The sequence below is a fragment of the Culex pipiens genome, chromosome 2, assembly GCF_016801865.2.
Source record: "Culex pipiens pallens isolate TS chromosome 2, TS_CPP_V2, whole genome shotgun sequence".
Lineage (NCBI taxonomy): Eukaryota > Metazoa > Arthropoda > Insecta > Diptera > Culicidae > Culex > Culex pipiens.
In genome coordinates, this window is record NC_068938.1 from 38,030,664 (window position 1) to 38,055,904 (window position 25,241).

A 25,241-nucleotide genomic window follows, 5' to 3' on the forward strand; every position below is an offset into this window, starting at 1 on the left:
ACCTTTTTAATTTATGTTTGTTAAAAAACACGCCGTAAACCGAGGTGTTTTTGCATAATGAAAAATACGAATTAAATACAAAAAGGATGTCATTGAATCATACTAAACTTGGTAGAGAAGTATTCAAAGTACCTCAAGAAGGAGTTTTTAACCATTTTTGACAAGTTTCAAAAGTTAGTTTGTTATAATTATGAAAACATTGATGAATAGGGTCATCCAGATACTCCTGGAGTGTCATGTTTTCCACAGTGAAAATGAGTTCGTATCGGATATCGAATTGCATTATCGGATTTTTTGGACAATTTTACACTAAGAAAAGCTAAACATAGTTATAGGTTACAAGTAAGTGTTATTGAAACAGGAATCAAAAATATCTTTAGATTAATAGGCATTTTTTGGAGAACAATTTTCTAAGTAAATTTGAAAAATTTGTGGCTGCAAAAATAGATTTTTTATGAAATAAATAAATTTGATTTGTTCCGACTTTGTACTTTTTATTTATTTACTCAACCTCAAATTAATATAAATTTTACTTAAAAGTTAATAAACTTAGTCAAAAAATCAATTGTAAATTTTTGTGTACAACGGTATAAAACACGATTAAAAACCATTTGTGATTACTTTTTTCATTTTTACGCAAAGCTTAATTTTAGGACACAATTGTTTCTAAGTTAAATATTTTAAGTGTTACTGAAACAGAAATCAAAACTGTCTTCAGATTAATAGACATTTTAAGAAAAACAATTTTCTAAGTAAATTAAAAACAATATAAATCATACTAAAAAATAGTTTTTGCGGCAACAAAAATTGTTTATTTAAAGAAATAAATGAATTTGATTTGTTCAGCCTTGGAACTTTTCATTTAATAACTTAACTTCAAATTAATATAAATTTTATTAAAAGTTAAAAATTAAAACTTAGTTTGAACTTAGTCAAACAAACATTTGATTGTTATTTTTCAAATGAAACATTGAAATCTTGATAATGATCAATTTAAATCAAATTCCTTTCTTTAAAGCTGAAATTTGTTAGAAACACAGTGACTATCAAAATCACCCCGGTTTTTTAAATAAAAATTTTCTATTCAGCTATGTTTTAAAGAACTATTAAAAAGGCATTAAAAAACATGGACATTGTGTGACCCAGCCAAGTACATGTTTTAAAAACATAAATCATGAGTAAAGTCTTGCCGGTTCAATAATATTTGCAAAATAAATCGAAATCCTATAAATGAGCAGTTCTCTAGGATTTCGGTCATTCGATTTTTTTTGTATTTTTTAATCCGACTGAAACTTTTTTGGTGCCTTCGGTATGCCCAAAGAAGCCATTTTGCATCATTAGTTTGTCCATATAATTTTCCATACAAATTTGGCAGCTGTCCATACAAAAATGATGTATGAAAATTCAAAAATCTGTATCTTTTGAAGGAATTTTTTGATCGATTTGGTGTCTTCGGCAAAGTTGTAGGTATGGATACGGACTACACTAGAAAAAAATAATACACGGTAAAAAAAATTTGGTGATTTTTTTATTTAACTTTTTGTCACTAAAACTTGATTTACAAAAAAACACTATTTTTAATTTTTTTTATTTTTTGATATGTTTTAGAGGACATAAAATGCCAACTTTTCAGAAATTTCCAGGTTGTGCAAAAAATCATTGACCGAGTTATGAATTTTTTAATCAATACTGATTTTTTCAAAAAATCGAAATTTTGGTCGTAAAAATTTTTCAACTTCATTTTTCGATGTAAAATTAAATTTGCAATCAAAAAGTACTTTAGTGAAATTTTGATAAAGTGCACCGTTTTCAAGTTATAGCCATATTTAAGTGACTTTTTTGAAAATAGTCGCAGTTTTTCATTTTTTAAAATTAGTGCACATGTTTGCCCAGTTTTGAAAAAAATATTTTTGAAAAGCTGAGAAAATTCTCTATATTTTGCTTATTCGGACTTTGTTGATACGACCTTTAGTTGCTGAGATATTGCAATGCAAAGGTTTAAAAACAGGAAAATTGATGATTTCTAAGTCTCACCCAAACAACCCACCATTTTCTATCGTCAATATCTTAGCAACTAATGGTCCGATTTTCAATGTTAATATATGAAACATTTGTGAAATTTTCCGATCTTTTCGAAAAAAATATTTTCAAAATTTTCAAATCAAGACTAACATTTCAAAAAGGCCAAACATTCAATATTACGCCCTTTTAAAATGTTAGTCTTGATTTGAAAATTTTGAAAATATTTTTTTCGAAAAGATCGGAAAATTTCACAATTGTTTCATATATTAACATTGAAAATCGGACCATTAGTTGCTGAGATATTGACGATAGAAAATGGTGGGTTGTTTGTGTGAAACTTAGAAAACATCAATTTTCCTGTTTTTAAACCTTTGCATTGCAATATCTCAGCAACTAAAGGTCGTATCAACAAAGTCCGAATAAGCAAAATATAGAGAATTTTCTCAGCTTTTCAAAAATATTTTTTTCAAAACTGGGCAAACATGTGCACTAATTTTAAAAAATAAAAAACTGCGACTATTTTCAAAAAAGTCACTTAAATATGGCTATAACTTGAAAACGGTGCACTTTATCAAAATTTCACTAAAGTACTTTTTGATTGCAAATTTGATTTTACATCGAAAAATGAAGTTGAAAAATTTTACGACCAAAATTTCGATTTTTTTACAAAATAAGTATTGATTAAAAAATTCATAACTCGGTCAATGATTTTTTGCACAACCTGGAAATTTCTGAAAAGTTGGCATTTTATGTCCTCTAAAACATATCAAAAAATAAAAAAAATTAAAAATAGTGTTTTTTTGTAAATCAAGTTTTATTGATAAAAAGTTAAATAAAAAAATCACCAAATTTTTTTTACCGTGTATTATTTTTTTCCAGTGTAGTCCGTATCCATACCTACAACTTTGCCGAAGACACCAAATCGATCAAAAAATTCCTTCAAAAGATACAGATTTTTGAATTTTCATACATCATTTTTGTATGGACAGCTGCCAAATTTGTATGGAAAATTATATGGACAAACTAATGATGCAAAATGGCTTCTTTGGGCATACCGAAGGCACCAAAAAAGTTTCAGTCGGATTAAAAAATACAAAAATTAAAATTGAAGAAAAAAGACCGATTTCGTAGAGAATTGCTCAAATGTAACGCATGGTTTAATGCCGTCATAACAATCCAGACGCGCTTATTTGAACTCCTCATAAGAATTTCACTCCGGATAATCGAATAGGAGAAGGTGGGTCAAGACGACCATATGGGGCAAGAGGAACAATCGCTCGTACGGCCGTAATTTTTACAATTTTGATTATTTCCAGTATGAGGAATTGTTGCTAGCATTGCAATCAACTGATTCTACTAACATATAACTACCAAAACGAAGTAAACGCCACGAGACATAAGATTTAATGAAGTTTTTTTCAAAACCTTTGTTTTCTTATAATATTTGGAAAGTACAAAATAAGGATTAGGGTTCGTTTTAAGGCTCATTTTATCAAACTGATATTTTTCCTAGATCAGTAGTGTCCCTACTAATGACTGGCACCTATTATAAAGTATGATTTAACTTCTGGTTATTTTTTTGAGAGCTTTTAAAAAATCTTGTTCAGGTGGGGCAAGTGTACCATATGGATTTTTAGTATGGAAAAAATACGAATCACTGCAACAACATATTTTATTGAGAAATAAATGCATAAAAGTACTTAAAAACTGATAAACAATTGTAAAAAAATTGTCCATTGCAAAATATAGTGATATTATGAAAATTTCCTTTTTTTCATCAAAGCAATAATTTTTTTCGTGAAAACGATCTAATTTTTAGCAAAATATTATATTTTAATTTACAAATGAAAGAAACGTTTCAAATACATTCTAATCTGATGTATCTAAGTGATAACAGTTCAATTGTTAGCAGATTAACATGTTCTTTCATGTATTGTTCCTCTTGCCCCAACGGGTTGTTCATCTTGCCCCACTAGTTGAGTAGAACGTACGGAAAATCAAAATTTTTCAAATCAATTTTTTACATTAAAAAACTGGATTTTTAAAAAAACTCATACTATCAAAGTCTTAGTCAAGACCTGGAATAAGATGATTATTAAAAGATCCGACAGATTTTTAAAGTATTTGATGGGTTATAACGAGCATTTCCTTAGCTTGTTACACTTGCCCCACTTTCCCCTAACGATTTTTGTGTTTTTGGAGCAAGTTGCACTCGAGAATGACATTTGAGAAGGGCGCATGTTATTTGAATATTTTTGTTTTTCATAATTGAAATATTGCTGTAAAGCTACTATTTTCCACTTTTTTATTTTTAAAACCTGGACTTAGGACAATGGCCAATATGGAGACTTTTACGTAAAATTATCTAGAGAATTAATTCCCGCTATCGGTTTTTGAAAACTTTGACGTTTGAACCACTTAAAAAAAACTATTTTAATAAATGATTTTTATATGTTATTAGGAGAAACCTACCATCCTGCATTTTTGTGTGGCTTTTGCAACATCTTACGCTATTTTCACACAAATTTTTAACGAACAGAAAAATTGTGACATCACCATAAAGTTTGTCCTTTGAACTTAAAAATTTAAAAAATGTCATAAAAGTGGCATGTTTTCTTCAGAGTATTTTCTACAAAAAATGGCATATAAAAGCCTATGATAACTTGTCCACAAAGTTTCATTGGCATCGGAGAAGGTCGAGTAAAAAAGTACCATATAATTCCCGTTTTTAGCCGGGTTACTCCTAGGTGCATATAACTTTCTATAGGGTTGTTGGATATTCAATATATTTGGATCATTAGAAATGTTTAATTTGGGGTTTGTGTGTGTGGTCCAATCCAATACCCGCTAACCGGTAGCGAAATTATGGGAAAGTATAGTTTGTATCAGACTTTGTATATGCCGAATGCTGATACAGCTTATCTCAGTCCCGGGTATTAGGTGGTAATAGCCCTCGCGCTGCTTCCAACGACCCGTTTCAGAATGACAGAGCTCCTTGCGGTCGGTCCAATTCCGAGGTCGCTGGGCATTGTTCGGCCCCGCCTAAACATAGAAGCAAGCATCTGAAGGAAACTCGATCTATATTTAGACTTCCAATCCCCTCAGGCAAATCAGAGATCAGCGCGTATTTAATATGAGAAGATAACATGTTTCAACACTACGGATCAATTCACTGCTACAGTGTAAACCTGCTGATGGCTGACTGCTTAGCGTCCCAGACCACCAATCCAAAGGTGTGAGTTCGAATCCCACCTGATTCATTTTCGTTTTTGTTCATATTCAAAGTTCAGATTCCTGATTCCAAATTTCAAAGGTACCGACCGGGATTTGATCCCTGAACCTTCTGCTTGTGAGGCAGAAGCCGTTACCATTAAGCCACGGAGTCGGTCAGAAATGTTTAATTTGGGGTTTCATCCTAAAACCAATTTTGTTTACATTCTTTTCGAGGATTTGCAAAAATAGTAAAAATGAAGGTGGGTCTAGAGGTTCTTATTATGTTCATTTTTCGAAAGCCTTTCTCTAGCGCGAAGGCAAAAATGAATTTATAAAATTAGTCGAAAATAGACAATCCTCGACGTAATAAAAATCACGTCCAAAATCCATAAAACCACCTGCAAAAGGCAGCAGTAGAAAAAAGGTCCTTCGACCCACCCAAAAGTACAAAACGGAAGCACGATCGATCGAAATTAGGTGAGGTTTATTCCGTGCGAACTGCCAACAGGAATTAGCTTGAAAATCACGTTTCAGGTGTTCTCGGAAGTACGGGCTCTTCAATTAACTGCGAAGGGCACTGGGTTCTAAATTTGGCCCTGATTGTTGCTTCCCACACACACACTCTCTCTCTCTCATCGAGAACTAATCTATTAATCTATTTGATTTGGCACGGTATAGGTTGTGTCGTGGGTGGGGGGTCGTCGATGTTTGAGCAAAAGTTTTGCCGCGCGTGTATTGACTTTGAGTTTGTGGAATTACTTTTCTGGGTGGTAGAGGGTGGTGGAAATGAGTTTTTGTGTTTGAAGTGTTTGGAAGGTGTGACTCTTGGTACGGAATGTGTGGGCTAGTTAAATTGGAACTTTCGAGGTGCTATGAATTGCTAAGCGTTGGAAGCGTGTGCTACGGAAGTATAACTTCTACTTAATACCAACCGGGAAGTCATGCTATCCTTTCCTGAATATGTAATTTTAGTGTGTGTTAGTTGTAAAGCGCATGTTCTGCTAAGAAACGAAAAGCTCACAAAGCTGGATGTTTAAATTATGGTTGCGAATGCATTCATTAGTGACTGTCTTGATGGTGTAGAACGGATTACAACTTATGCACACTTCCTGGCGCCTCTGTCTTCAAAGATTGTGATGAAAACTTTTGAAACGGTCCCCTCTCTCCGGAGTGGCAAAAGTTAGTTAAGATGTAAAGTGGAGTGTGCCTTTCGCTCTGTGAGAGCGTAATTTAATAGTGCAATGGTTTCACCACCTGGCAAATCTAGAACACGAGGTAAAAAGCATAATACCTACACAGTTAAAAAAGTCTTTAGTTTTTTTTAACAAGCTTGTTAAATCTGATAAGATTTTAAATAAGGTATAGTTTTGTAATTAATACTGAAAGTAATTTAAAATATTACTTAAAAAAACATAATAAATAAAATAAACGTTCTACAGTTATTTTGCTGCAGTGGGAAACGTGAGCATCTGCGGCTGCATAACGTGATTGCTGTTTTCCGTGCTACATCTCAAGCTTTGCATCGTCGAGGTGTGAGAAATGTAATTCTGAAGCGTGGAACTGGTTATGCACTTCAAAGTGCATTTTTTTGTGTAATGATGGTGGGTTTTCAGTACCTCTTTTTTATTTCGAAGAATAAAAAGGTGTAGTTGTTGGAGTGTTTATTCCATTGAAATAGAGTTTTTTTTTCACAAATAGTTTTTTTTTCATCTTTTTTTAAAGAAAGCTTGGTTAGAATTTTTTTAAAAAAGATCGCTAAACTTATATGTTGAGAGGTTGCTTTATTTTATATTTTTGGATTAAATTAAGAGTCCACAAGCAAGTGAGGCAAAACGAGTAAAATTTCTAAACTGCTGTAACTTGTCGAAGTTTAAACAATAAGTGACCAAAAAAGGATTGGTTTGCCTATCTTTTCTCTGAAAAAGTTCTCATATCTGGAGTTTTTTTTGAAAAGGTCCAATAAACCAAATTTCCAGTTTTTGCTTTTTGGGTGTTTTTGAAACCGCCTTGAGTCAGGGGTGTTAAAAAACACCCAAAAAGCAAAAATTCAAAATTTGGTTTATTGGACCTTTTCAAAAAAAAACTCCAGATATTTGGATCGTGCACAAACAACTCCTGGAATTTTAGACTTCTAAACGCGATCATACTGTGTAGTGATTAGTTCTGTAACGTATTTATTTTTTGATTTATTGTACGACTTTTTCGAAAATCAATTCAGTCAATCAACAATTAAAACTGCTCCGTCGGATTCAGCGAGAAAAATCTGTACGATCACATCCAAAAGTCAAAAGTGTCACCAACAAAGATATCATTTCCATTTTAAACCAACCAATAATTTCCACCGTCCATCAACTGTCAATGCTGCGACACCAAAATGTCAACGCATTCCCCCTATCGGAGCGATCCATTGGAAAGCCAGCAGCCTGCTTTGTGTGCGCTAAAGCTAAAGCTAAATCCTTACTGGGAGGGTGTGGTGGCGTAATTTACCGAAATAATCCGTGACAATTAGAGTCAGAGTGACAGAGCAACGACAGCCACGGTGTCTTTTAGGTTGGATTTCGGTGAATTGATATCCGGGTGAAAATTTAATTGATTTTAAGTAGAATTTAAAAGTATGAAATGGTTAAAATTTGTTTGAGCGGATAAGATGTTTTCTGTCAAACATCATGCGTCTCCATAATTTTGTTTTGGTACATTTAAAAGAGTGGAGACTCATGGTCAACCAAGCTAGAGTAAGTTCTCGGTAGGCAAACTAGGGGAAATTCTCGTATGTTCAAGTTTGTACAAGGCAGTAGAGCGAGACGATTCTCGAGATTTATAATTTCCCGGGAATCGAGAGTTGAATTTTGCAATTTCCCAGGAATTCCTAGACCCGAGAATTTTTATTGATTGGCAAAATTAAAGATATGTTGATAATTTTTTAAAGAATTCTATACTAACTTCATAACATTTTCATAAATTTAATATCAGTAAGTCAAAGTAATTCAGTACAATATAAGTTTAATATCTAAATTTCAATTATTGGGAATGATTTCTTCTTATTGAATCTTGTTGAGCCATGGTATGTATTATCATATGAATGAGAAAAGTATTTTAAAATGCATTTTACGCCAGCACAATTGTTTTGCAATAATTGGATTGTTTAGACAGAAGAAAGTTACTTAAAATTGCTAAATTTTCAACTTATGAGAAATGATTTAATGTGGGTAATTCTCTACCAACTCACACGAAATCGGGAAAAGTTGCCCCGACCCCTCTTCGATTTGCGTGAAACTTTGTCCTAAGGGGTAACTTTTGTCCCTGATCACGAATCCGAGGTCCGTTTTTTGATATCTCGTGACGGAGGGGCGGTACGACCCCTTCCATTTTTGAACATGCGAAAAAAGAGGTGTTTTTCAATAATTTGCAGCCTGAAACGGTGATGAGATAGAAATTTGGTGTCAAAGGGACTTTTATGTAAAATTAGACGCCCGATTTGATGGCGTACTCAGAATTCCGAAAAAACGTATTTTTCATCGAAAAAAAACACTAAAAAGGTTTTAAAAATCCTCCCATTTTCCGTTACTCGACTGTAAAAAATTTTGGAACACGTTATTTTATGGGAAATTTAATGTACTTTTCGAATCTACATTGACCCAGAAGGGTCATTTTTTTCATTTAGAACAAAATTTTTTATTTTAAAATTTCGTGTTTTTTCTAACTTTGCAGGGTTATTTTTTAGAGTGTAACAATGTTCTACAAAGTTGTAGAGCAGACAATTACAAAAAATTTGATATATAGACATAAGGGGTATATTGCTTAAAACCTCACGAGTTATCGCGATTTTACGAAAAAAGTTTTGAAAAAGTTGGTCGTCATCGATCATGGCCGTTCATAGTCACCCGCGACAGACACGGACGACGAAACGAAGAAAAACGCAAAAAGTAACTTTTTCAAAACTTTTTTTTCATAAAATCGCGATAACTCGTGATGTTTATAAGCAAACCCCTTATGTCTATATATCAAAATTTTTGTAATTGTCTGCTCTACAACTTTGTAGAACATTGTTACACTCTAAAAAATAACCCTGCAAAGTTAGAAAAAACACGAAATTTTAAAATGAAAATTTTTGTTCTAAATGAAAAAATTACCCTTCTGGGGTCATTGATTCGAAAAGTACATTAAATTTCCCATAAAATAACATGCTCCAAAATTTTTTACAGTCGAGTAACGGAAAATGGGAGAATTTTTAAAACTTTTTTAGTGTTTTTTTCGATGAAAAATACGTTTTTTCGGAATTCTGAGTACGCCATCAAATCGGGCGTCTAATTTTACATAAAAGTCCCTTTGACACCAAATTTCTATCTCATCACCGTTTCAGGCTGCAAATTATTGAAAAACACCTCTTTTTTCGCATGTTCAAAAATGGAAGGGGTCGTACCGCCCCTCCGTCACAAGATATCAAAAAACGGACCTCGGATTCATGATCAGGGACAAAAGTTACCCCATAGGACAAAGTTTCACGCAAATCGAAGAGGGGTCGGGGCAACTGCTGTGTGAGTTGGCGGAGAATTACCCATGTTCATCTGCAAACAAAAAATAGCCAAGATTTAGAGGAAATAATCCAACACTACATGAATGGGCACAATGAACAACAAGCATACATCGAAACATACAACAAACGAAACTCATGAAAGTGGAAATGCTGTGGGTGGTGGGGTGAGCCTCAGAACAAGCAACGGACACCGAAACAGAAAACATGACATTTGCGCAACAAATATGCGAACCGTGTGCTTTATGTTTGTTTGGGCTTGAGGATGACTGGCCTGGGCTGTATAATGTTATATGCTACCGAGAAGAACCAACATAAGATGAATGAACGCAGGCACAAGCAGCATGAGCGGCAGCTTTCGCAGAGGTTTGTTCCCTTGGCTTTGGTTGACGATTGGCGACGATTTGTGTGTGTGAGAGTGCGTAAGTGTGTTTGTGGGTGGGCAGTGGTTTAGAGTGTGGCTTGGGATGATTGAGTGGGTGTTTATTGGTGGTATGGTGACTGGGTTTCTCGTTCGTGGTTGATTGGTCCTGTTTTAGTGATTTGATGATGCACGTGTTCACACGGGCACACGTGGGGACAGGATTGTCGGGGACGGACTTCGGGGTGGGATGGGGTTGGAACTGGTTAAGGACTGGAGCAGGTAACGATTCTGCGGTTTTTGGTTGCGATTTCCAATTTACCTGTTTGTGCTGGTACCAGAGCTTTGGCAGGAATATCAGTCCAAGGGTGATGGTGTTGGTCAGCTGTGAGCGCACGAACAGGGCCAGGAAGAGGGTGGAGGGGTTGAACTCCTCCAGGTACCAGAACCGCAGGATGTAGAACGTGGACGAGACGAGGAATTCGATCAGTATCGATGCGACGAGGAATTGTCGTTCCTGTAAAGAGTTGATGAAGATATCAGCACCTTTCACAAGCTATGGTATACCGGCCATAAGTGGACCTTGTAATTGGAGGGGTCCACTGTTGGACAATTTATCCCAAAACAACTATCCCTATCCTCACCCTAAACTGCGTGTTCGCGTTCCGGCTGGCGATGGCCAGCTGCAGGCCGAAGCCCAGGATAAGCAGCTCGCCGGCCTCCGTCACGTAGTCCCACTTGAGCGGCCGGCACATGTTGGACGTGACCTGGTCGTCGGTGTTCTCCACCTTCCACACCAGCTCGCTGTACCGCAGGAAGTCCATGCTGGTGGCGGTGAAGGCGGCCAGGTAGCACAGCACCGCGACGATCATCGCGCACAGGTAGCGCAGCAAATCTAAATCTCTCACAACCCATCGATGAGCTTTCCTGGTGCGGAATTCCACCAGGTGGCGGTAAAGTTTGAGCACGATTGCACCGTAGCAGATGATGAAGCCCAGCTCGCGGCACCACGGTTCGAGCAGGCACCGCAACGTGGACGCTTGCAGGAAGTGCAGGGCAACCTGGGGGAAAAGCGGAGGATGGAGGAAGCATTGAGTGCGGTGTTTTGCACACTAGTTTGCATATGATTTCCGGCAGTTATGCAGCATAATATAATTTTGTGCTCTACAGTAGAGGATGTTGTTGTTATCTGTGCGGTAAGAACAGCACAGCTATTCATGCAAGTTTCGAACCAATTCATAAAGAGCAATTTTAACTGAACTCGAGGCATGATTGTTTTCACAACTTTTTATCATCAGTAAACGCTTCAGTTTCATCAATTTAGATTTGAACTTCATGAACACGCTTCAATCTACACAATTGAATTTGAGTGAATTTCCAGCCATTAAATAGAATACCGTAATCTGCGGTGAATTGGGACTTCAGTCTGAATAGGGACAGCAGTTTTTAGAGCACTTAAAGCTTTTAAATTTGGAAATGGATGTACACATTTTGTTGGTCTGAGTCTGTTCTAACCGAAACCAATCAGAAAAATCAAAATATTGTGATCCAACATGGTTAAAACTGCTGTTCCAATTCGCCCCATGTGTCCCGATTGACCCCAGTTTACGGTAGTATATTTTTGATATAAATGGTACGAAATCATCTCAAGCAACCATTTTTTACCCACTCAGAGCAACATGGTAGCTTAAGTTGATTCCATAGCACTTACAATCGAAATTTACCATTTTATTTATTGGCAGAAAATTCACTGAAATTCAACTCTGTCGTTTTAAGAGCTCATTAAGATGTCTCAAGATGGTCTATTTTTTAGAACATGTTTTTTTCGGTTGCTTTTGGGCTCCAATATTTGGGAGCGATTGGATTACAAATAGTATGGAAAAACCTTTTACACTTACGTGATTTCCGAGCAAAATAGTAGTTTATGCAACAAGTTGCAAAAAGAGGATTTTTCAGCACGAGTCGTAAATTTATCCAACGAGGTTCACCGAGTTGGATAAATACGGCGAGTGATGAAAAAATCAAATTTTGCAACGAGGTCCATACAACGTTTTTTTTTTGCAATTCCGAAAAATACCATTTGCACAGAATTATGGGACAAATGTCCACGCATTGAGTCAATGAATCGTTTAAATAAAAAAATGTTTAAAGGTATAACTTTTCCAAAATGTGCTGAAAAGTTCAAATTTTCAGCATACATTTCAGTGCTTAAAAGTAGAACTTTTCAGCATTTGTTTTGAAAAGGGTTACTATTCGATTCTGTTATTTTTTTTGTATCACAGAAAAGTAGGCTGTTTCGTCGTTTAAGAATGACAGAAAAAGTAAAAAGTTTCACGACGGAATTGAAAAAAAACATGTTTTAGATCAGTTTTGAGGACGCTGTTTCTTTTGACAGGAGCAAGATAGCACAATACGTTCTTGGGGTTATAGAAAATTTTCTCAATTTTAACACTATTGTGTTGGTTTGATAAATTTATTGGAAAATAAAAATTATAAAAATTAAAATGTAAAAAAAGGTTTTTCCATATACTATCCCATACAAAATTGAAATGCAACGCGCAAAGTGTGGACACAACTAATCGCCCCCATATTTTTGGTTTTTTTTTTAGGTTCGAAAGGCAATACAAAAAGTTTGTTCTGGTTTGATTTGATCATTTTTGAAATTTTCCATTTAACGACGAGCCAGTCTAGTGCTCATCTATCAACCTCGACGAAAATGAAGCGATATCAACTCCAAAAATGTCGAGAGGCGCCTAAAAAAATATTGTTATGGCTAGATTTTTATTTTTGAAAAGGTGGTTTGTAGTAATATATGAAATTTTACCAAAAACATCTTCAAATTTTCCCAAAAAACTGCCCCAAGATCAAAAGCGCTTGTGCACCTGTGTGGTACCCATCTGCGCCCAAGTGTCTAGCTCTGCCTGCAGGTTGCTCCATTTTCAAGTCTAGTGGGAGACTCATTTCTCGCTGCTCGTTGATAACCATCGTCCCCGGTCTCGTTTGGGCTTCAAAGAAATCCCAAGGAAAAAAACCCCAACTGGCGCTTTTCCCCGGCTTCCTCGGCCTGATTAAGGAGGCCACATGGAGGCAATATAAAATAAGAAAAAAAACGAGCGAACCGATTCGTTGCCAGTGTCAACACGGCCAGATAACACAGAAAACCTCGAAGAATTCGCCGGAATTGGCGAAAACAAGTGAGCTGGAAAAGAGTTGGAAACGAACAGAATAAATAATCGCGACTTGTCGTCGCTGGGGTTCCTTTTGCGAGTTTTCGGAAAATACTGAGAGAAATTTGAGATGTTGTCTCAGGATAAACAACAAGAAGACAGGACGGGCAATCACATGAACGATAATGAAGGGGGGTTTGACGATTTACAATAATTTAAATGTTGCGGACTTTTTTTATTTTTAAATTGATGTTTTTCTTGATGATTTGGCTTCAACATTTATGGATTCCTACTTCTTGTAGAAGATGCATAAATATAAATAGACATTCCAATAGGGATGACAAAGCTCAGAAAGAATGAAGAGGAGATAGCTTCTCGGAAAAAATCCGTCGATTAAAATATATATTCGAAAGGGGTAACGATCCCAACTCGTTGTTGGCGTTGATTCATGGCTTCGCCAGATAGTGAACTTCATTTCTTCGAACGAATACACCGCATTCGGAATGATTTATGGTCTCGTTGAGCATCTATTCATAGTGAATGGAATATTTCCAGCGAACACTTCTTCAAATGCGGATAAAGTTGCAAATTTTCGACCACATCAAACGGAGCAAACTTGTCATCCCCAAAGTGACCACACAGAAGTATTTCTCAAAGGGGGCGGTGGTGGCATACTTGAGCGATTACGGGGTGACCCTTGGTATGAATATTTAACGAATTCCTGTGTGGGTTCAGTTTCGCCCCCGAAAAGTTGAAAGATCGTGCTGGAATGCGTCATCATCTTGAAGTCTACAGAAACATCAAAGCAATAAATTATATTGCTATTGTTTTGGCTTGGATTACCAGGTATGGCGTGGTTTGTCAAAGAATGGATGGAATTGGAAAGTGAATTTGCATTAATTATATGCTAGCTTGTCACACAGTACAAGTAATGTTGATTGATTGCATTGTAATGATAACGAGTTACTTAAAAAATGTTTTCGAATTGTCCTTAAAATTTCTCCAAAAGCCAATTCCATAAAACCTGGTTGGGGTTAGAATAGAGTGAATAAGCTGATATAATTCAACCATTTTGTCACCTAAACTTGAATAGGACAGTTGCTTTGGAGAATTTGAACGGTGTGCGTCGCGGTCAACACGCCGGATTTTCGTTGCCGTTTCCGTCTTTGTTGTCCCTCCCGATTGTGTGTGTATTTCGACCCGGACGATTTCGCGATGCTGACAGTTGCTTTGGAGAATTTGAACGGTGCGCGTCGCGGTCATCTCGCAGGATTTTCGTTGCCGTTTCCGTCTTTGTTGTCCCCCCCCCCGATTGTGTGTGTATTTCGACCCGGACGATTCCGCGATGTTGACAGTTGCTTTGGAGAATTTGAACGGTGTGCGTCGCGGTCAACACGCCGGATTTTCGTTGCCGTTTCCGTCTTTGTTTCCCTCCCGATTGTGTGAGTATTTCGACCCGGACGATTTCGCGATGTTGACAGTTGCTTTGGAGAATTTGAACGGTGTGCGTCGCGGTCATCTCGCAGGATTTTCGTTGCCGTTTCCGTCTTTGTTTCCCTCCCGATTGTGTGAGTATTTCGACCCGGACGATTTCGCGATGTTGACAGTTGCTTTGGAGAATTTGAACGGTGTGCGTCGCGGTCAACACGCCGGATTTTCGTTGCCGTTTCCGTCTTTGTTGTCCCTCCCGATTGTGTGTGTATTTCGACCCGGACGATTTCGCGATGTTGACAGTTGCTTTGGAGAATTTGAACGGTGTGCGTCGCGGTCAACACGCCGGATTTTCGTTGCCGTTTCCGTCTTTGTTGTCCCTCCCGATTGTGTGTGTATTTCGACCCGGACGATTTCGCGATGTTGACAGTTGCTTTGGAGAATTTGAACGGTGTGCGTCGCGGTCAACACGCCGGATTTTCGTTGCCGTTTCCGTCTTTGTTGTCCCTCCCGATTGTGTGAGTATTTCGACCCGGACGATTTCGCGATGTTGACAGTTGCTTTGGAGAATTTGAACGGTGCGCGTCGCGGTCATCTCGCAGGATTTTCGATGCCGTTGCCGTCTTTGTTGTCCCCCCGATTGTGTGTGTATTTCGGTCCGGGCGGTTTCGCGTTTTCGCATTTTAGTTGGTTTTATCTTTCCACAGCCGGCTGTCTAAGATTGAATCATTTATGCTAAACTCAACACCAAATAACCGGGAATAGTCTCATCCGCATACTCCGACTGTTTGCCTTGAGAATGCATAATACATCACACCATTAAACAAAATTTATTGATTATTGGGTCGCATCATCATCCTCTATGTTGAATCCTGGCCATTACCCTTACCCACTAACAATATCCCAAGTAGAAGTAGTTTTCCGGCACACGTGGGGGTGTGGATATCGTATAGAACCCACCCTTTGTAGCAACCTGTGCTAACTAACATTCCCGTCCCAATCCCCCGAGATCTACAAACTGACATGGCGGGCGCCGTTGGTGGCCAACGACTGTTACCTATTTGCTCCAGATCTAGTTTTAATGATCTTGATGTTTTATCTTTTCAGCGCATTCATACATGCTGTTGATAAGGGAAACACCATTAGATCGTTCAAGCGTATGGTCGGTTGTATTGATAGGATATTACGGTCCTGTTCAGCAACGGAGAAGGACAACCATGGGTGGTCTCTCATGCTCATGCTCATGCTCATGCTCATTTTGTCACCTAAACTTGAATAGTTTCGTAAAACACTTTAAATCTGATTAAGAATATGTGAACAACAATATAATCATCACATACACATGACGAAATCCAGTCTGCATCCCACTGAGTTCACCATCCCCATGCGAATGCGACCAATAGAATAAGACATATTTAAGAATAATTTGAAATAGATTTTAACTAATATCAAGAGAATCTATTTTTTTGAAACAGGTAAATCTAATAAAATGCAGATTTATTACCAGATTTCAATAAGCTGGATAAATAGTGCATCGATGTAATTTGTTCATGCATCATCGAATGGGAAAAACATTCCAAATCCGTTTCCAAAAAGCGGACCCTTTGTTCGCATCATCATCATCCCGTGACACCCCGCCCGGCAAAAAAGGGATAAATCCGCCCAACATTTTCCGAATAAATGCACTTCTGTTGTTCTGGACATCACCCCGGTCAGGGATGGTGTGGTAAGTGTAGTTTAATAAATTGAATCATGTTACTGCCCGAGCAACATGTGAGTGGGAAGGGATGTGAATGTAACTATGGATTTTGTGTACTTGTACAATGTGCCACCGGTTCCGCCCGGAAGCTGAAGCGATGTGGAAAATTCAATAAATGAGTTAAATCGGATTGTGTCCAGGATCAGGAGCTGCTGTGTTCTGAGCTTCCCTTGCTGAAGTCCTGGGAGTTGGTTGGGATAGGACAACCAGCTTGCCGAGCTTTATCGTTTCCCCCATGGGAAATGGAGAGGATTCCAAGTCGACGCTTTTACTGTGATGGAAAATGATTTTTCCTCCCTTCGGGAGATGTGATATTTATTGATAGCCAGCAACTTCACCGGATGTGTGATGAACTTTGCAACAATAGCTTGCCAATTCGGATAGTAATAGTGACATTCTAACAGTAACATGTGCTGCTGTCGTGTCACACGTCAACCTTAATTTTGAGCCAACGATTGTTGTCGGAACAGCAAAGAAAATTTGACTTCGAAATTGCTGTCTCATTAAGCATCCCCGTGGGACTTCTTTCCCCCTCTCTGACACGGCCAAAAAGTCAAATGGCTGACGCTATGCGATAATTGAGAGCTTTGAATAATTAATTACGGCAATTACTGTTTTAATTTTTCCATTCTCAAATATTCATCGTCAGCAGTATACTCCGGAGAGGAAATTTTCGACGGAGAGGTCAAAGCGACGCGTGGTGATTTCGCCTACAAGTTAGGCAACTTGCCTCACACAACAAGTATGCTCTGTTGCTAAAGCGTATTCCATTAGACGTGGTAAATATTTTATGCACATCAGTACTACTCGGCGGCGCTTTCAGCATCAGACATCAACCAGCAAAAGCCGCTTAAGAGCTTGCCTTCTGCAGCATGTCACACTGGCGCTGTCACACCGATGTTCGCCCGTTTTCGATCACTAAACCCCATGTTTCCGACCAAAATCCAGCCAAGCCATCTCCGTCCCAAAACGTTTCGAATCGGGCTGATAATCCCACCCCATCCCCCCTCCTCACCCATTCCCATCGACTTTGTCTCTGCCTTTTCGATCCTTGGTGAAGATTCCAGCACACTTGGAAATAACCAAATGTCAACAGAATCCTTCGTTGGCCGAGGATGGAAACGGAATTTGGGGGCCTTTGCCGTTTATTGGAAAGAGACGTCGCAAATTCAAATAAACAAAATGCCTTGGCATCGTATCAGCCCAGAGAATATCTCACAGATTCCAATCCAACTGATCGATGATGGCGATATCGATATGGTTCTACAGTTTTTTGTTAGTTCAAATTGGATTTAATCTGATTGCTATGCAGAGATTCAAACTGAATCCTTGTATTTCAAGAGTTTTTTTTAAAAAGGTCTTATAAGCTATTGTGTTTCATATGTTTATAGGACCTTTAAAAAAATCTCTAGATTTGTTCACTCATGGATTTCGATTCCACATTCTCAATTAGTTTGTGCCAATTTTATTAAAATATTGAAAATTCACTTTTTACTGTTGATTCACAAAATAGGGGAAATATACCCTTTCTCAGCCTATTTCTATTATCGGCCTATCAGCACTTTGATCATGAATTACAGCTTTCATGAGATGTTTTTGACTGTTCCAAGGTAATAAATAGTTCAAATAAAAGTAAGCAAGCAACTCTCCTTTTGATGTATCTGAAAATGTTGATCTAATAGCGGAAAAATGCAAAAGTGATGAGAATTGGTCGAACGGCTTAGACTGATTAAAATGGGTATAATTCCCCTACTTAAAAATGTCTAATTGATAAACTTTCACTAACATTTTTTTGTTGCAAAAATGGCCAAAAACACTTTTTTTGCATCACTCTGAATTGGCTAGAACCACCCTAAACGTCAAACAAAATAAAAGCATTTATTTCAGTCAAAAATCCCCAAAATAATTGTTGACCCAAATCGGAGCACTATTTATTGGATTGGTTTGCCGTGTAAAAAAGCAAAAAAAAGCAAAGCAATCCACTTTAACGACCCCCGGGTCTTTTGTAGCCTCTGTTGCAAGTTTCTGCTCATTTCTAGGCGTCCGAAGGTTATGTGTGGTGAGTCACCCAAAACCTCTTTTACGCAAATGGACCGACGTTTTACTTCCCCATCCGATAGAAGGCCAGGAGGAATCGAAACCGCGCCCCATAGCAACTTGGGGATCGGCAGCCGAATCCGCTAACCACCGCGCCACGAGGCCCTGGCCCTGGTTTGCCCTGTATCTGCTGCTAATTGGAAAAATCGCCTGTACGGAGAAAATTTAATTTAGGTTATTTGATTTTAAATTCCAATCTACATAATTTGACTGTTTCAATAGTTTTTTTTAATTTTTATTATATTCCTAATTTTTTCATAAATATTTCAATTTATTTACTTTAAATTTTGCCCTGATTTTTAGTATTAAAATATCTGAAATTCCATTTTTATAAAAAAATTACTCAGTAAAATATATACATATCAAATCTTCGCTAACGCTATGTTGTCGCATGTGCATTTTAAGCCAAATTGAATTAAAAATGGTATTTTGAGTAGATCATAATGCACAGATCCCCAAAATTCGTATTCAATCCTGTGATATTCAATAAAAACAGAAAAAAAATCGGTGAATTGTCGTCACTTTTCATTTGAAAAAAGTTTCAATCTTGTCGTGCAATCTTGACACACCCTGGAAATTGATGTAAGTGCGACAACTGGCCAAAGGGATTTCAGGTCAGAACGTGTTTGACATACTTACTAGTCCGACTACCGTTAACATTTGTAATTATAACTCGAGACTTCGGCAACCAAATCTAGCAGAACAATGTCATTGGGTCAATGTCGAAGAGAAAACAAAGAGTCTATCTTGCTCGTTCCTAATGTAAACATCAACTGACTAAATTGAGGTTATATTACATCCGTCCGTATTCACACACCATTGAAGAATAAAGTAAACTGCGAGCAGCTTGTTTTTGAAAATGGAAAATTGATGAAAGCTGCATTTAAAATTTGTCATTCTTAATTTTAATTGTTTAAAACTTTGATTGAATTTTGATTTTAATGTTGAAACTTAAATTTCCAGTTGGCCACTGCTGCCTAGCTGTCCCACCTGGATGCTTCACACAACCCGGTTCCACGCTGTGCCAGTCTTTGTGGGTTGAGCTTGAGTGGATTTCTTGAAATCACAATCAGCACAAGTGACCAAACAGGTGTGCAAAGTTTGTGTGGGACGATGGATGAGCCAATTTGCTCCCATGAATGAACTCCACACACACATCTATAGGTACGCAAACCAGTTATCCTGTTTGGAATTGAACCTGGGTGTCGTCTTCGTCCTCTTCAGAGAGAGATAGAGATAGGTTGAGAGTTCGATGGATGTAATTTAATGATGCTATTGATTGATTCAAGGCAAATATTGATGTTTGGTTATACGGTAGCACGCACTCGGGTTTGATCATCTTGATGAAAATGTTGAATCAACTTACTGCGGTCTTTTTTCTTCTTCTTGAAATTAAGTTTGTTCAAGAGACGCATCGATTCAGCATTTGTCTCTTGGGCCATAACATTTCACAAGACATTGAAATCGTCTTAGTGAAAACACTTAATTTTATGTACACAAGAACATCATAAAAACCATTTTCCCTGATGCCCTTCAACAGGCAGTGTCGCATCGTTCAGCAGTTCTTCGATAGCCATAAAACCGGCTTTTTCCGGTCCAAAGTTGCCTCCTCGTCATAAACAGCTCAACATGCAGGAACGATTTATGGCGACCATTTATACGCATTATTGGCACGAATGCTCGACGACTTAGAGGACAACAACAGCAACGAAAAGCATTTGATGGAAATCCCATTTGGATTAATTCATGGCCCTCCCCAGTCCAATCATCTAATTATCAGAGAGGGGTGATTTTAGGAACGGTGGTTTCGGATCACGGAATGTCGTTGAAGCGATTTGATTTATGGTTTGTTTATCGTTTCGCGTTACAAATGATGCATGTTTAGTAGCCTGTCCCATTTTGAGGTCATGTCGAGAAATTTCAGGTGCTCACTTCTTAAATGATAGATTATGATGTTAGGAACAATGTTTTCTTAGACAAGAAAAAATAATAAAATACTTTCTCGCACCCCCTAGTCGATTTACTGAAAAAAGTCACTTTTTTGAATAAATTTTCTTAAATCGCTTGGAATCAATCCAAAAACTGTTTCGATCAGGTGTGTATTATCTTCAAACGATAGGTTTTTGTCCATAGATTAAGATGCACTATCAATATTGGACCAAAATTTAAGTTTTTGGACTCTCCCAGGCGGATTTGTGTCGAAAAAATCGCATTTTTTAGAAACTTTTTTCAGAAATGTTCATTTAATTTAGGGTAGCCTATTTTTCCCAGTGAAACCAATGCATGCAGCTTGTAGGAAATTTCATGGCGAACATTTTTTTCTCTGAGAAAATCCAATTTCAACACTCCAGAGCCGAGATATTTGAGTTTTAGTGAGGAAAAAAGTGCCAATTTTCAAAATTTCTCAGTATTCAAAAGCAAGGCCTACTAATTACACGATGTAGCAAGCATATGTCTCAAAGGTCAGGGTATGCTTTATATAGTAATTTTGGCCGCTGAATTCGAATCTGAAATCAAATTTCGTGTAAAAAGTGATGTTTTGGAGCTACACCCTTTTGGAATATTATTTGCGTGTTTAAGAGGCAGTTTTTGTAAATATTGCTCGGTTTGTTCTGGAGGTCGTATCGAGGTGCTGGTTAAACCAATCCTGGATGTCTATAGCTCATTTTGAAGTGCTTCAAAAGACATTTCGAATGCATCTAAGAGAGTTGGAATTCATAAAGTTTTACTAAAATGCGAGCAATTTTAAGATTTTTTATGTTTTTTGGACCTCAAACTTCAATGCCCGTTTTACCCCACTTCCCTTTGTGATAGACGGCTCATATTTGGCATGAGTTCATCTCATGTATAGACAAACAAACGCTGAAAGTTTCATCCAAATCGGAGCACCTCGATACGACCTCTAGAACAAACCGAGCAATATTTACAAAAAGTGCCTCTTAAACACGCAAATAACTTTCCAAAAGGGTGTAGCTCCAAAACATCACTTTTTACACGAAATTTGATTTCAGATTCGAATTCAGCGGCCAAAATTACTATATAAAGCATACCCTGACCTTTGAGACATATGCTTGCTACATCGTGTAATTAGTAGGCCTTGCTTTTGAATTCTGAGAAATTTTGAAAATTGGCACTTTTTTCCTCACTAAAACTCAAATATCTCGGCTCTGGAGTGTCGAAATTGGATTTTCTCAGAGAAAAAAATGTTCGCCATGAAATTTCCTACAAGCTGCATGCATTGGTTTCACTGGGAAAAATAGGCTACCCTAAATTAAATGAACATTTCTGAAAAAAGTTTCTAAAAAATGCGATTTTTTCGACACAAATCCGCCTGGGAGAGTCCAAAAACTTAAATTTTGGTCCAATATTGATAGTGCATCTTAATCTATGGACAGACTATCGTTTGAAGACAATACACACCTGATCGAAACAGTTTTTGTATTGATTCCAAGCGATTTAAGGAAATTTGTTCAAAAAAGTGACTTTTTTCAGTAAATCGACTAGGGGGTGCGAGAAAGTATTTTATTATTTTTTCTTGTCTAAGAAAACATTGTTCCTAACATCATAATCTATCATTTAAGAAGTGAGCACCTGAAATTTCTCGACATGACCTCAAAATGGGACAGGCTAATGTTTAGTGTATTTTTGGGAATTAAAAATATAAACATAACATAGGGAACACATAAGAAGCAACATTTGAAAAACTTGTTGTAATTTCTACTTCCAAGAATACCAAGCTTCATGCAATGTTGAGATTTATTTTATGTAATGTAGTTCCGATCTGGTGTTGCTGTTTTGCCACAACCTGCATTTGCGATAAGTTGCCGAAAGGATTTCATCAGAGGTTGTTGTGTCACTCTTGCACGCACGATTGTTTATTTTTAAATTATAACTCTGGACATCGGTAACCAGTTTCAAACAAACTTCTGGAGGACACTGTTCAGAACCGTGATCCAATTAAAACTTGTTCTAACCTCAATCTCAACTCAAACTTATGCTTTTTCAACCATTCCATATAAACATATGTTTTTGATGGACCGTTTGAAGCTGTTTCAAAAACCATTTAAAGGCATTTTATTTTATTGTCGACAGACATACTTTAGTTTAGTGGATCTTTTGAAAGATTTGAAATTATTATTTTGAATTTTTCATGCTTTCAAGATTTAGGGAACACCCTCTGATGACCAAATTTAAAATCGAAGCAATTTTTCAATTATGTTCCATCTCCAGACAAAACTTTATCCCTTTTTCTAAAAGTGAAGTACCCAATTTATCTCTCATTTCCTCAGAGATACAAAAATCACCGAAATCGATATCCATTCTGGCCACCGTCCCTCCAACTGTGGAATTGGCAGGATGTTTTTCCTCTCCCCGGCAACCAGCGGCAAACTTTAATGATAAACGAAAACTTTCTGATTGAAAATGCTTCGCCAGTGGCTTTTTGTTTTCCTGCTTTCGGTGTTTTTTGTGTGCTTCATTTTGCCTGGACATGGAAAAAGATACCAGCTGGGGTTTCCTATTGCGTGTAATCTATAAATGACGTAGCATTTTTGTGGCAGATTTTCAAAGGTTTTGAAAAATTCTAATCATCTGATAACATTTTGTTACAGCTAAAAGTGATATTTTAAGAGTGACTCAATTTAATATTTTCCAATGCTACATCTCTTCTGAATAGCACCATTCAGGAAAATGATGGGATTGGAGGGGTAGCAGAGGAAAACCTGTTGAGTGGGCAACATAAATATGCTGCAGGCGGTTTGTTTTTTTATTTCCTCTGAATTTCTCTGCTTCGGTTCATCGTTGCAACCGAATGGCTAGTTGAACTGGCAACAATTTTAATTGGAGAGGTTGCACCAAAATTGAAAAACTATAACGAATCGATAAGAGTGCGATGGATTCTGATGATGAAGGATAAAAATATAACTGTAAAAAGCATCTAAAGTATCATTGTGGTGTTTCAATATTGGTTTGTGTCAGGGTGTGAGCTTCAATTAAAATATGTTGATTTGTTTTTTTTGTTCCGAACCTTTTCTTTTTTATTTAATTTTAATTTTAAGTTTAAAGTTAATCTTTGGTTCCACAAACAGTTGTTGTAATATTTGTTGTCGCATATTTGAGTCAAATTCAGTTTTAAAAGACAGACCTGACTTTCAAAACAAAAATGGCACATCAGCTTTATTTCCCAAGCCGAGCCCGAATTAAAACACCCAGGTCACAGCAGGTCGGCAGTATAAATTTGTAAAGTTAATTTGCCCACATCCTGTTCAAGTGTTCTCGCGCGTAGCCTCTGCTGACACTGAGACGGGTTTGTCTGCCACGGATAAAATAAAGGTTATTTTTTAACAGCCCCCTACAATAAAACCAAGTGCGATATTTTACGACCTGGTCCTGCTTTCTGTCCTGGTAATTGCGTTAGTCACGGTTGACGTCAGCAGCGATTTGCTCTGTATAAGGATTAATTTTGCCGGAAATTTTTGAAGATTTCGCTGTTACTCACCGCTAGATACAAAAGTAATATCCCGAATAAAATTGTCTCTAAAATGGTCCACATCCCCGTTGCAATTGTCTGAAAAAAAAAGAAAAATAAAAAATTAAAATTAGAACGAGTTTGTGCATGTTTGCACCACACGCACCTTGCACTTTCGTTGACGGAACACAATTAACGCTAACACTAAACAACAAAGCATACACGCTCCCAAAATAGCACCAATGGTGGCCTTCATCAGCGTTTCCGTGCTGAAGTCCTCGTCCGGGCGTTCGCAGCTGCCGGCCGAATTGCACTCGCACGCGCTCGGGCATGGAATGCAGCTGTAAGGAAAAGCAGGAAAAAAATATGAGTTTAAGTGATAACTGATTTAGGAATCATTTAAGAAAAAATTATTTCACTGGACCGTTCTAAAAGATCATTATGAAACCTACGAGATTCATATTGAGCGTAAATGGAGAGGCAATGTTAACCATTAGTTTGTCCATATAATTTTCCATGCAAATTTAGCAGTTTGAGTTATGAATTTTTGAATCAATACTGATTTTTTCGAAAAATCGAAAAATTGGTCGCAAAAATTTTTCAACTTCATTTGCGACCAATATTTCGATTTAATGAAAAAATCAGTATTGATTCAAAAATTTATAAATTGGTCAAAGATTTTTGCCCGTTCTGGAAATTTCTGAAAAGTTGGCATTTGATGTCCCCTAAATCATATCAGAAAATTAAAAAAATAAAAGTAGTGTTTTTTTGCAAATCAAAATTTAGTGACGAAAAGTAAAATAAAAAATCACCAATTTTTTACCGTGTATCATTTTTTTCAGTGTAGTCCATATCCATACCTACAACTTTGCCGAAGACACCAAATCGATCAAAAAATTCCTTCAAAAGATTGAGATTTTTGAATTTTCATGTATAATTTTTGTATGGGCAGCTGCCAAATTTGTATGGAAAAGTATATGGACAAACTAATGATGCAAACTGGCTTCTTTGAGCATACCGAATGCATCAACAAAATTGCAATCGGATTAAAAAATACAAAAAGAAACGAATGACTGAAATCTCAGAGAATTGCTCATTAATTAACTCTTATTATGAGCTTGACATTTCAGTCAAGAAGATTTCCCATACTGATGGGCTTTCGGTGTGTAATATTCCTTACAAAACCAAGACAA

The 25,241-nt window shown here is 37.1% G+C and overlaps 1 protein-coding gene across 5 annotated transcripts in view; it reads right to left on the bottom strand.

Annotated features, from left to right (window-relative positions):
* LOC120412801 (probable G-protein coupled receptor 158) overlaps positions 1 to 25,241 on the bottom strand; it is a 115,710-nt gene that overhangs the window by 19,177 nt on the left and 71,292 nt on the right. For all 5 annotated transcript variants that reach the window (XM_039573391.2, XM_039573393.2, XM_039573392.2 and 2 more), the window contains 4 exons: positions 24,215 to 24,389; positions 24,079 to 24,147; positions 10,772 to 11,188; positions 10,450 to 10,644 (listed from right to left, as the gene is read on the bottom strand). In XM_039573391.2, coding sequence (XP_039429325.1) covers positions 10,450 to 10,644; positions 10,772 to 11,188; positions 24,079 to 24,147; positions 24,215 to 24,389 — 856 coding nt within the window. The remainder of the gene's footprint in view (positions 1 to 10,449; positions 10,645 to 10,771; positions 11,189 to 24,078; positions 24,148 to 24,214; positions 24,390 to 25,241) is intronic.